Below are 13,235 nucleotides of genomic sequence, written 5' to 3' on the forward strand. Positions count from 1 at the left end.
TTGCCAGCACTAATCCAGCACTAATTTTATAGCCCGGTCACGATACAAAAAAGTTACATTTTTGTGTAGATCCCCTGTAAAAAGGCCAAAAATCGACTTTTCAAACACTTCTACAATTAGTGCTCGGTCCCCAGTGAACATTTTTTGGATCTGAGAATGGCATTTGCCAGCACAAATTGAGCACAAATTTCTCAGCCTAGTGGCGATACAAAAAAATCGATTTTAAGGTACTTCACCTGTAAAGTGCCAAAAATCGAAGAATCGCTTTTTTCACATTTTTCAATTTGTGCTAGCTTCCCAGGCCAGCACAAATTAAACGGATGGTACCATTGGTCAGCACAAATTGAGCACAAATTATTGGCACCGGTCTCAGCCCAGCACAAATTATGGGGGGGGCAGCGTAATGTACCTGGTAATTTTTTGCATTTTGACTGCTGTACACACCAAAATTTCGGAGGGGAATGAGTAATCTAGATACAGTGCGAAATAACGGTTTCAACTGTTTTTGGATGAATTTACACTAATTTAGGAGAAAATGTGTTATTGCTTATGCGAACGCTCAAGTGGCTACTATTCATATACGTGCCAATACTTAGGCACGCACTGGTCACCAGTCTGTGCAGTTGTATGTATTGAACGAGTTGCTCTGTGCAAAGTTTACAATACATACAACTGTACAGGCTTGGTGACCAGTGCGTGTCTATGTATTGGCACGTATATGAATAGTAGCCACTTGAGCGTTCGCATAAGCAATAACACATTTTCCCCTAAAATTAGTGTAAATTCATCCAAAAACAGTTGAAACCGCCATTTCGCACTGTATCTAGATTACTCATTCCCCTCCGAAAACTTACAGTGTAGACTAGACTCTTATCGATGTTCTTCCAGACTGACATCTACAAAAAGAAAAATATATATTTAGAAAAAATCCGTAATATGTTAAATTAAACTGGAAATAAATTGAAATTTAATTCGAATTCTTTTCGTTATTTTGCAAAATCCCCTCGTTTTGATTGCAAAGAATGATTCCCTTCCACATTGGCAGCTATCGATGACTCTTCTTGATTCCGGTTCACTATGCGATATCCTGAATTTTTGACATTTTCGTTATTTTCATTTTCAACCGACTTTCCTTCCGAATTCACTTCATTTCTATTCGGAGAATCGATGTGTTTGGTGATACTCGTTTTTACTTGTCGATTGAGATTCCAAGCACCCGTCGGGCTTTGATTGACCTTGATTGGTGCTTGCATCGAAAGCGTTAAGAGTTAGAAATCTTATTACGTTTCTTATGCTTCGTTTGTGACCCACTTGAACTGCTAGAGCAACTGGATTTAAATTCATTTAAATTTCTCGATTCTTTTGATTCAATATTTCTGCAAGAGATCTCACTTCGTCGTTTAATTTTTTAAGACTTTTTATCATTTCAAACGGGTTAACAATTTTAGCTCCAATATTATCCATGTTATTTTCACTTGGTCTAGATTTCAAAGAGCTTGAAACAACATTGTGTTCACCTTTTATATTTTGGAAATCGTCGCTGCTTGAAAATAGTCCAGAGGATATTCTATGGGATCTCTATAACAAACACATTTCACTGAGTTTTCATCGACAAAACTATTCACTTCAAGATGATTTGGGGCTGTGAGAATGAAAATGGCAATACAGGAATAAACATTCTGAAACGCATCAAGAAAAAAAATTCGCAAAAATTAATCATGAGTTCTGAATATGCAAAAATTTGTAGAAAAATTCAGGCGCAGAGAAGCGTTTGATCAGCTTTGTGAGAATATATGAAAAATTTCGCCGAAAATTTAGGGCGCTTGAGCGCTCAGTATTATGGAAAGAATGGAACGCTTAGAGCGCTTTAGTTTCGCAATTTATAAACCGGACATGTATAAAAATAAATAGAACAACGCTCGCGAAAAAGTAAATTTTGTTCATGATGACTTTTTTCGAGTGAGAATCTTCTCATTTGACTATTAGAATATTCAGCGTGAGATGTATTCAAAAGGGCGGCAAAATCGAAGAACATGATGTCCAATGTTCAAGTTACTGGATTATATTCAAGTGCCGCTTGTATTTCAAGCGCCTTTTTCCAATATCAAAATATAAAGATTTCAGTGCATATTCAATCGACTACAAAATATATTCAATTATTTTGAGCACCCTTTTTCATGTAACTCTCAGTAAGCATGTGCATTCAAGGGCTATATTTTTGAAATGACAAAAAATTGAGCTCGCGCGCCTTTGGCGCGCTCGCAGTAATGTATGATATTTTCAATGTATCTAAAACGCAAATTTTCAGTATCACATAAGGCAGATATCTTGCTAATTTCGTTGGATTTTTTTCTTTCGTGCGTTTCATATATATACGAAACAGTGTATTGTAAACCATATTATGAAGTTCATACTATGAACAATAACCAAAATAGCGTACAGAACTTTTCTAACAAGAAAGTTACTCATTTCGAGACAAATTTTATTTTAATTATTTTCGTTCTTCCTAAGAAAAGGGCGCCCTGTCAATTTTGCACCAGGGCGCAAAGAGCGCACGGACAGGCTCTGTTGACATCGGATGGCAGCAAGACCGAAAACAACTTAAATGACAACTGTAGCGACGCGAGCGCCCTCAATTTCAATAGGCAAATCAATGTAATTTCGGAATTTTTTTCCGAACTAAACAGCGCAACAATTTGAATTTTCATGATGCTGCCACCCTATGTCTGTTGATTGTCGTCTCTCAAATCCCTCAAAATTATATTCACTTTGAGCCATTCTTGTTTACGAAAAAATCATTAAAACTTCACTACAAACAATATTTGGAAAAGATTTTTTTTAACCACTTTAAAGACATTTTCGTCGGGTATTGAATTCATCCGAAATTTGAATATTCAATTGGAAGTAAAAAGATAGCTACACAAGAACGGTCAATATACGTCTGAGTTTTATAACGCAGAAAAAGATACATACCTACTGTACGCAATCAATGCTACGAATGTGTTGTGTATAAATTGAATGGCAACTGGCGGGAATAATGTTGAAAAATACACTGACAGAATTGATACAATATATAGCATATAAATGATCGTAGAGCGTCTCTATGTACTTTGTACATGCGTATTTGTGTTTGCGTTTGTATTGGTTTGATGGTTACGTTGCGTGTTGAATAAAAACTACACACTGAGGTGTGTGTGTGTGTGTGTTCTTTAACAAATAATCGAAATGACCTAACCAAACAAGGACTACCGCAAGACTAATTAGATGGAAAAAATATTTTTACTTTCGAATGCAGTCCGTAAGAGATATAAACCGGTTCGAATAATAGTGACCCACCAATTTGTCATAAAATAAAACCATAACATAAAGTTGGTTTAAAATAGTAGAGAAACATAGAAGGCGTTTAAAATAAAAATGCAACATGTTCAAAGTGAACACTCTGTGCATGATTCATTTTTATTTTAAACGCCTTCTATGTTTCTTTATTTTTTTACCATTCAACGTGTTTCTCCTTTATTTTAAAAACTGATAAGGAATACGAATTTCGATGTGGCGTGATCACAAAAAGCATCTGAATAAACGATATTTGTAAAGCAAAAACGAGTCGCTTGAAAAAAAAGATGCAATGTCTACTAAAACATACATGCCTTGAATACTTTATGTATCTTTCCCATCCGAATATACGTGATCACGTATACATCGATGTAGTCAGCACATACTTAAACATATATTAAATGCGCTAGTCTTCGCCATACGCATTTCGATCAATTTCAAGCAATAAAGCAGAACAATTGCTTACTTTTGACGGTTTCTATAAGCGAGAGCAGGACGCATGATTTTATTTCCACTTTTATTTTTGATCATACACACATGCAATCGAGTGCCGTTGTTCCAAGTGTAAACAATGCGTTTCAATATTTGGAAAATCTAAAATAAATTTAAATGAATGTATCAACTAAACTGATCTGTGTTTGAAGCTAAATTAATAAGTGACTATTGTCACCATGCTGGAAAAATGATCAAAATAGAATTGAATGGCTTTAATCATGAACACAGCAGCAGTGAAACGTTCACAAACTGCGAAGCGCAGTCAATGTGTAAAACTCATCGATGTAGAAACGTATACGAGTAATATGTTGCGTAACGAAACAATGGAAATGTTATGCTTAGATAAACAGTGATAATTTGTCCCTTTTTTATTCGCTTTCATTTTCTTTATTAGTCTGATATCAAAACTACAACTTCTAGCTGTGAATACAAAAACAAAACACAGTCAATAAATTTTACATTTATGTTAAATGCACATTGCATAAATGTATTGAAATAATCAGTTATACCATGATACTCTTCATTTTCAGCGGAGTGAATGCGTTAAACTCAATTGATTATGGAAGAATATTCTTGTATGAACACCAATTAATATTTATCATAATTTTTAGTCAATATTTACATCGATCGTTTGTTGATTTTTCTCATTGATGGCAGTAGAGTGATTTCGTGATATTGAGTGTCTGCGACATCGTCATGCTCAACTCGCAAGTGCTTCCGAACGGTTGCTTCATCGACTTGGACAAAGTTACAAATTTCACAAATGAAGGCAACAAAATCGCTACTATACAGATCATCGTCGAATATTTTGGATGCTGCTCGTTTGCAACAATCACGGCCGATTGAATACATGACATCACACACATCACATTTGAATCCATATTCTCCTGTGTGACTTCGGTAATGATCAAACCAATAACTTGGCGCAAATTCTTTTTTCTCTTCACAAAAAAAGCATATTGCTTTGATTCTTCCGGATAATTTGGGGGATTTTTTAGCGCCATGTAGTCCATTTTCGGCTTTGTCAACCATTTTCTTGGAAATCCGTGACACGTACACTTCACTATTCTCATGAAATCTTTTGTAATGGGACACAATACGGGCGACGGACTTCTTGCAAATTTGGCATGTGCTTGCATTTCTGCTGGCAAAATAAAGGCTCTTGTTCGTGTTGGGCGGACGAAATATATCTAAATATTGAAAATATAAAATGAAACGTTCATCACTCAACTGCAATTGATAAAATAATCGGAGAATTACCTTGTGTCGCACCACCATTAGCAGCAATGGAATTCCTTCGCTTGAATGAGACTGTTGCTTGTGGCCGAAGAATTGGTTTGCGTGGACGTTTGGAAAATGAAGATGAATTTTCCGACAATGTCCCATCAGAATCGTCAGTTTCGACAATCTTTCGTTCGCTACATGATTGTCTGATTGAATTTCGCCTCTTTGCTTGCAATCCATTTTGGTGCGACGTTGATGGCTCATTTTGCTGCGATTGCAATTCATTTTTTTTGCGTGAATACACAATTCGATGTTGAGGAGTCTCTTTCACCGGCAAAGTATTGTTTTGATTTCGAATCGGAGCACTAATCTGCGGAACAGTCACCTGGTTCTGGTTGGGTTTCGTGATATTTTCCTCATATTTACAACAATGATAACAGTGTCGATGATATTTCCTGTAATCGCGTTCGGAACTACACTCGGAGCTCGAATCGTATCGTTTGCGGTGCGAACGTGACGACTTGTGACGATGACGCCGTCTCTTTCGTCTTCGTTCGACACTTGAACTACTCGAACTGCTGGAATCACCGGATGTGCTGTCGCTTGAATAATGCTTTCGACTTCTTTTCTTGTGTTTCTTCTTCGAATTTCGTGCATTTTCAAAGTTTTCGAAATTATTCTTCAATGATTTTACCGTTTCGGCAAGAGCAGACACGGTTTTAAGCAATGCATCGTAGGGTAAATTTGAATTTGGTTGATGATCACTTGGTTGTCGATCATTTGGCTGTCGATCGCTTGGTTGACAATCTTGAAATATTGAACGTTGTTCTAGAGCATTGCGACCTGGCACTCCAGTATTGATGGGATTGACGCTTTGAATTACAGGTTGAATGTTAGATATGCATGATGAAACTCCTTGTTTTATGCTACTATTGCATTCTTCCTGTTCCAAATCATCTTCCTCACTGCTCACGACTACAAACAAGAAAGAAAACAAGAACTAAAAACACGCTCGATTTCATCGGTATTTGATTTTTTTTCTTTACCTGCTATAAGTTCGTTTAAATTGAATTTTCGATCCTCTTCTTCTCTTTGTGGTTGTGGTGAGATAGAGACGGAGTTGCGTCGCATAATTCCATTAATGTAGTATCGATCCTTTAGAGCCATATCAACTAATACACGCATTCCTCAATTACCAACTATTGCGTTTTCAAAAACCAGACCCGGTTTTGCTAGGTATAAGTTTGAAGTTTTTTCGTTTTAAATTTAAGCACGAACGCTCTTTTTTCACGATTGTAAATACGCACTCAGTAGAAACACAACAATCGTTAAATTTATTAAAACATTAGTTAGTTGATGTGAAAATACAACAAATTATTCACTCGTATTGATTCGGTCTAGTGATATTATAAATAAGGTGTAACTTATAAACATAACAGAGAAAAATCTAACGTTCACACTCGCTGACGGTCAAATGTATTCTGAATAGCCGCTTCAATACATAGCCGCAAAGTGTTCATACCGACAAACTAACACAGTTAAAAAGAGCCGGCAACACAACCACATAGTCGTTTAATGTCAATGTAGTTGTGAGCTCAGTTGTCTACGGCAGCTAACCAAACACGCAGACGTACAAAACATAGCTACTTTTTTCAATTCTTTCGTCTCTCTTCACACTGAGTTTCTTCCAGTGGTGTAGTCACCTTTCGACATCGGCCTTGACTCGAAGATTAATACTGGAATTCACTAATTTCAATCAACTGTTTGAAATCACATGTGGCATACATGGAAAACGATTTCTGGCATTGCTGCAAACAATCCGTTGGTAGAATCAATCTTCCTTGAAATATATTTCTCCAATTTCATTATCAGAAGATATTTTTTTTGAATGGTTACTATTTTAAGAAGTATGCCAACACTGACTCCAGTTCTCATTCCAGTCACTGTTCTACAGTGGGGTTCTACCCATATAAAAACCATTTTTATTGGGTGTATAACTTTGCTTCCGCCGTTTTTTTTTCAATTTTCGAGGCTTTATTGTGAAAAATTTGTACAATTTAATTTATTCAAAGTACTGTCCATCGGAAGCTATGACTTTTCCCCACAATCCCGGCAATTTATGGATTCCGTCCCAAAAAAATTTCTCGTCCTTTGAGGCCAGGAACGAATCAAGCCAATTTTTGATTCCTTCGACTGAAGTGAAGCGTATTCCGGTAGGGGCGTTCTGCATCGATCGAAATAAGTGGTAGTCGGAAGGAGCAAGGTCTGGGCTATAAGGCGGGTGAGGCAAAATTTCCCATCCGCTATTTTCCAAGTAGGTTTTGACCGACGCTTCAATATGTGGCCGAGCATTGTCATGGTCTCCCATTCTGGCCGTTTTTCCTTCAACGCTCGCTTCAAACGTATCAATTGTGTTCGGTAGGTCCTTTGATTGTTTAACCACTTGGAAGCAACTCCCAGTACACCACTCCCTTCTGGTCCCACCAAATAGAGAGCATTACCTTCGAAACGTGAATATTTCGCTTTGGCGTCGATTTGGCTGGTTGGCCGCGCTTGACATGCAAAAACGACTTTTTTTTGTGCCGTTCCAGCAACATTTCAGACATGCAAAATCGTCTTTCGACGTGTCTTGGATCCAATTCGTGTGGCACCCAATTTCCTTGCTTTTGGATGAATCCCAATGCTTTCAATCGTTTCGAAATGGCTGGTTGCGTGACTCCCAATGATTCCGCGAGCTCTTCTTGCGTTTGACATGGATCTTCATCCAGCAATGCCTCCAAATCGGCGTCCTCGAAAAATTTCTCTCTTCCACCACCATACCAGTCTTCGACGTCAAAATCGCCACTTTTGAAGCGGTGAAACCACTCACGACACGTTCTTTCACCAAAAGAGGCTTCACCATAAATATCCGACAGCAATCGATGGGCCTCAGCTGCAGATTTCTTCGAAGCAAAGAAGAAAAGAAAAACTTCCCGCAAATGACGCGAATTTGGTTCAATTGAAAACAAAAAATATAACGGAATATGACTGAAATATAGAAATATATGAAAATATGGCCGTATTTCAGGCGTCGCAAGCCCTTCGGCTATATTGCTTGTGTTTGGTTTTGCTTATTTAGAAAATGATTTAACATGTATTCTTCTTTGAACACACGAATTTCTTCTCTTTTGATTGAAAACATGGTTGATTTTGAAATGCATCCATCAGAATAAGTTAAAATGGCCTTTTCACCATTTAAAATCATAGCTTAGAAGATATTCTTCATGGAAACGTGGAAACGTTCTGGTGGATTTTAATCCACTTGATTAGACATAGTAAATGAGTGTTTTATTTGAGAAATCATCGAAAAAACCACAATCAAATTAGGTTTAATTCTGGTTCAAAACCAATTTGAAGCAGACAAACAGAAACCTTTTTGGTTTGATAGTTGATACTTTCAGATTTCAAATCTGAAATTCAAACAAAACCAGGTTATTTTCCCTTGATTTCAATATTCCAAACATGATCCAAGCCGATCGATTAGAATTTAATTTTGATGTTTTTTTGAAAAATTGAAAATAATCAAATCTCAGTGTCTTTTCATTTTCAATGAAATTGAACCAATCGGAGCAAAATGAATTCCATAAAAATGTTTATTTCAATCCCGCCTAATCGGCATGCGAATGAAATGCATTTCATCCAAGAATTTGGCCAACACGTCTAATTTTATTCAAGTTCGCATAGTGAAGCTAGTGTCACACGAAAATAAAATCGATTTTTCGAATTCAAATCGAAAACCGGTGTAAAAGTTGAAAGAAATCCCAATTTTCTGCATCAGAAGAGCGGATTAAAGATTTAATTTGGCATCAAATGAAAAAAGTGGGTGTTGAATCATCGGCTGATACTTTGTTGCTAATAGTGCCGATCGCCAGAACGTATGCTTATTTATAATATTTTGATTAATTTTTTGTCGTTTGTTCGTTACATATTTGTCGTGTTGGGAATTTGGATCGTTCGCATAGATCAACGTCAACAGCAAACATCTATAAGTGAGAGTGAGTGGCGATGCATTTTATGCAAAAATTCAGAAAAACTATTTCGGCAATGTGTGAAAAAAGGAAACCGAAAAAAAGTTGCGGTTGCAAGTATACCGCCCATTTTGATACGTAGCCCATTCACGTCGTATGAAAAAGCTGGCAAGTGCTATCTGTCTGCTTTCCTGGTTCTAGAATGCGCAATCGTTAGCGCGACACATGTGCGCGTTTCGTGTAATTTGTCTTTTCTATCGAAGCGAATCGGTTTGTGCGAACGTATAAATACGAATGCATATTTTTGTTTGCACTTCTCATGTTTGAATCGAGTACGCGGTCCACGTCTTTCGATGCTGTGGATATTGGGAGCCGTGCTCTCCGAAACATAAAATCAAGTCGTTTAGTGTTTAAGTGATTCACGTTTTTTTAAAGCAGGAAAACCAATAAATAATATCGTTGCAACATTAAAAAAGAATTGCGTTCCTGTGGTTGTTGTTCTTTTTCAGCACAAAAAATTGATTTACCTGCGATTATTTCTCATTCGTTGTGTTCGCTATTGAATGTGATACATTGTTTGGAGAGGTAGAAAAAAAACAAAGCGACAGATAAAATAAAATTGAGTGATTATTTTAAACGAAGTGAATTCGTACCGTGAGTGTTACAGAAAATAAAGAAGACAAACCGATTTCCACAGAAAATATGGAACGATTGGCTGGTCGTGTTGCAGGTCGGTTCGCAAGGCGAAGTGCTCAACGGAATAACCTCTATTCATTTCAATAATAACTTCTTTTTCAATTTGCCACAGTGGTCACAGGAGCAGCAAGTGGCATTGGTGCAGCGATTTGTACAATATTGGTGAAGCATGGAATGATTGTGTGCGGTTTGGCTCGTCGCAAAGACAAAGTCGAAGCGTTACGTTTGAGTCTGTTTGGTGCCGAAGGTCAATTGAATGCCGTTGAATGTGATATAACCAAAGACGAGGATGTGAAACGGGCATATCAATGGATTGAGAAAACATTGGGTGGTATCGATTTGCTCATAAACAATGCTGGTGTTGTTAGGTAATAATCATAAAGCGCCTAATTTAAAGGCGAAAAATAAGCGAATGAAAAATGTGCACATTTTCAGAGGAAAATGAGATTTTGGTTGAAATGGGCCAATTGAATAAGTCGAATTTATGTCATTTTCTTTTGTTTTGTTGTTGAAAGTTCATGCATGCTATTGGATGACAATAATACACGTGAATTGCGATCAATGCTGGAGGCAAACCTAATCGGACTGTGTATTTGCACTCGGGATGCGATCAAACTAATGAGACAACGCGGTTTTGATGGTCACATCGTTAATATAAACAGGTAATTTTTCATAACTAATCGAAGATCGAGCGGCTAATTTGATGTTTGATTGCAGTATTTTTGGTCACAAAGTTAGTCAAGCGGTTCCGGGCACAAAACCCATTAATGGAATGTATCCAACGTGTAAATTCGCATTAACCGCACTCACCGAGTGTTTGCGCCAAGAAGTTGCTTACGTCGAAATGGGCATCAAAGTATCGGTATGAATTTTCCATTTAATTTTCAATCATTTTTAATTTACTTGATTTTCAACTTAAATTTATTCCATCAACGTTGTTCATACTGCTAATTATCGTAAAATTACCATTTATTTACTCATAAAAACTATCATTGATTTTGTCTTTTGGGCATATGAAGAATATATCGCCTGGACTTGTTGAAAACGACATACTCACAACAAGCGGATCTGATGAAAATGAATTAGTAAAATATATGCCACGCCTGAAGCCCGATGATGTTGCTCAAGCCGTTGTATTTGCTATCACCATGCCCCAAAATGTTCTAGTAAGTTGAGTTTGGTTCTTTGCAAATGGATTTTTTTTCTGTTTTTAACAAATGCTCATATATAAGAGTGGATCAAGTGGGAAGAAAGCAAACAAGCTTTGAGCAAGTGGAAATTTTAGAGGCTTTAATTTTGAGCTTGAAAAATATCAAATTGAAAAAGAATCTTTTATTGAAATGAATAGAGGTCATTCCGTTGAGCTCTTCGCGTTGCGAACCGACCTGATCTTATCTGTGCAAATGAATTTTGTTTGAAACGGATAATTAAATACAGATATTGATAGAGGAAACGAAGAGAAAAAGAACAGCCACGCTAACACAGAAATATGTGAAAAACAATTATTATGTGCATGGAACAAATTAGTTGCTTTTCGTCTCCGGGTATTTAGTGCAATTACCGTGCATTTCAATACTTATAATTAAATCTTTAGCATCGACAGCATTCGCGGTTCACGCAGTCGTTTGCTTTCATTATTTTCCTTGCACACAAGCAATGGCCTCTTAGTTATTTTTATAATCTATTTTTATTATTTAATTTCTGCTTTGCTGACTGCACACTTCTCATTCTTTTCTTTCATTCCGTCTTTCTTCTTTGCTTTGTCGACTTTTTCTAACAAGATCACATCTTCTTCTTTCAATTGCAGATCCAAGATATTATTATGAAACCGATGGGAGAATTTCTCTAAACAAAAATCGACACACTTTTTAAAAAGCAGCCGAAAAATGAATTGACTCGTATTTGAAATAAGGGCGGTTCTATGTATTTAAAAAAATTTTACACAATCGTTTATGTTTAGTGAGTAAAATTAAAATTGATTCGTGTTTAGTTAGAATGTGTATGAAATAATATATCCGAACGACACACGGTTTTCAAATAAATATCCCGAAGAAAAAAAACGACCCAAACGAATATTTATTTTCATTTGTCAACTTTTGGAATTATTCTTAAAAACAACAGAGAAAATAGTTTGGTTCACATCGTGTCACCGAAATTTGGATACGTGGACAGTTTGAGATGCGTTCGCAACGGCATCGCGATTTATAATTATTGCGCTTAATTGCTTTGTGACGTTTCGTTGATTGAACTGGGCTATGAACTGGTGACCGATTCGCTGATTCCGGAATTACACTGTTGAATTTGTGCTGATATTTGTTGGTGAGTTGAAATGCTGGCCGTTGCTGTGGCCGCTTTGTTCGGTAGAATAATTTTTCTGTACACAGGTAAGGATGAAGAGAAAAACACTGAGAAAATGCTGCAATTGGAATCTGTTCCAAACATTTTTACCTGACTTCGACGGAATTTTCGTAATTACATTGCTTGCACTGTGAACAGAGCCAATCGGTGGTTTAACTTTTGGCTTTTGTCGTCGAATCATGAGAATGTTATCCGTTTCGGGAATTAGATCACTCGGCTGGACATCGTCAATAAGGTGAACTCGAATGATGTTTTTCGGGCGAATTAAAAACTTTTTCAGGCCTTCATCGATACTGAATCCTCGACCTTGAGCATTCGATTGATACGTTGAAACACTATTTCCATTTGGTTTTGAATCCTCCACATTCAATAGACCAACGATGCGAAATTGTGCCATCGATCCGATTGGAATGAGATACACAATTAACAGAATAGATTTCAAAACACCCATTTTCTGGCAATAATTTTTATTCCGTTGATAAAACCAAATCAAACTAATACCGGCCACATTGAATACAAAATACACAACGGAGTCTGGAGAATGAAGACGATTTGGAATGAAGACGTCTGATTGATGCAAAGGGTATGACGGTAATGATGTTCTAGCTGGAAATGTTCAGAAAGAACCAGTTTCATGTGTATTATTTGTGGCTGCGAAAGCAGAAGGAAAAAATATGCCAACAATTCTTAATACACTCATCACGGCTGCCGGCCGCTAAGAGAGAATCGCGCTATGCCACACCGTCGGCAATTGTCGGAAGAAGACCTGTTTCAGCGGCGCAAAATCTTACTACGATTCATGTGCCAGTTTTTTTCTTCTTTCTTTCTTCACTCGCTCGTTGTTTTGACATCTCGTGTAACTAAAATGGATAATTGTGTGTTGTGTGTATGTGCTTTGAATTGTGAAAAGTGGCTGTGACCGAACAATTGAGATGTGTTATCGCTGGCGTGCGCTCACATGCAGATGCCATATCCCAAAGGCAACTCCTCTAGACGTGGACTATGAACAACAACAGCAGCAAGAAAATAATATTGATACCATTCGAACAAGGTAAAATATGCCGAGTATTTTAAACAATTAACGAGAACTAGGCGATTGCGTCGGGAATATTTCAATGAAAC

General features: G+C 37.0%; 3 protein-coding genes across 4 annotated transcripts; 1 reads left to right on the top strand and 2 right to left on the bottom strand.

Annotated features, from left to right (window-relative positions):
• Positions 1-2: 2 nt before the first annotated feature.
• On the bottom strand, positions 3-6,796 carry LOC129566770 (uncharacterized). 2 transcript variants are annotated; one of them, XR_008687768.1, is made up of 5 exons: positions 6,099-6,796; positions 5,089-6,027; positions 4,451-5,018; positions 237-1,679; positions 3-74 (listed from the first exon to the last, which is right to left on the bottom strand). XR_008687768.1 is itself a non-coding variant. In XM_055442997.1 (4 exons), the coding sequence occupies exons 1-4, from the start codon at positions 6,235-6,237 to the stop codon at positions 1,622-1,624; spliced, it is 1,704 nt and encodes a 567-aa protein (XP_055298972.1). In that variant the 5' UTR covers positions 6,238-6,796; the 3' UTR covers positions 7-1,621. The 2 variants fall into 2 exon arrangements, 1 of the variants encoding a protein (XP_055298972.1); XM_055442997.1 differs by having other exon boundaries at positions 7-1,679.
• Positions 6,797-9,371: 2,575 nt separating this feature from the next.
• On the top strand, positions 9,372-11,815 carry LOC129566107 (farnesol dehydrogenase-like). The gene is made up of 6 exons (XM_055441697.1): positions 9,372-9,789; positions 9,868-10,123; positions 10,271-10,417; positions 10,473-10,617; positions 10,775-10,921; positions 11,563-11,815. Exons 1-6 carry the CDS (start codon positions 9,762-9,764, stop codon positions 11,602-11,604), a joined length of 765 nt encoding a protein of 254 aa, XP_055297672.1. The 5' UTR covers positions 9,372-9,761; the 3' UTR covers positions 11,605-11,815.
• Positions 11,816-11,863: 48 nt separating this feature from the next.
• LOC129566113 (uncharacterized) lies at positions 11,864-12,677 on the bottom strand. Its single transcript, XM_055441710.1, has 2 exons — positions 12,204-12,677; positions 11,864-12,129 (listed from the first exon to the last, which is right to left on the bottom strand). The coding sequence occupies exons 1-2, from the start codon at positions 12,562-12,564 to the stop codon at positions 11,864-11,866; spliced, it is 627 nt and encodes a 208-aa protein (XP_055297685.1). The 5' UTR covers positions 12,565-12,677.
• Positions 12,678-13,235: the final 558 nt, after the last annotated feature.

This window comes from Sitodiplosis mosellana, unplaced genomic scaffold (assembly GCF_009176505.1).
Source record: "Sitodiplosis mosellana isolate CC-2019 unplaced genomic scaffold, AAFC_SMos_1.0 Smas_scaffold_1, whole genome shotgun sequence".
NCBI classification, from domain to species: Eukaryota; Metazoa; Arthropoda; class Insecta; order Diptera; family Cecidomyiidae; genus Sitodiplosis; species Sitodiplosis mosellana.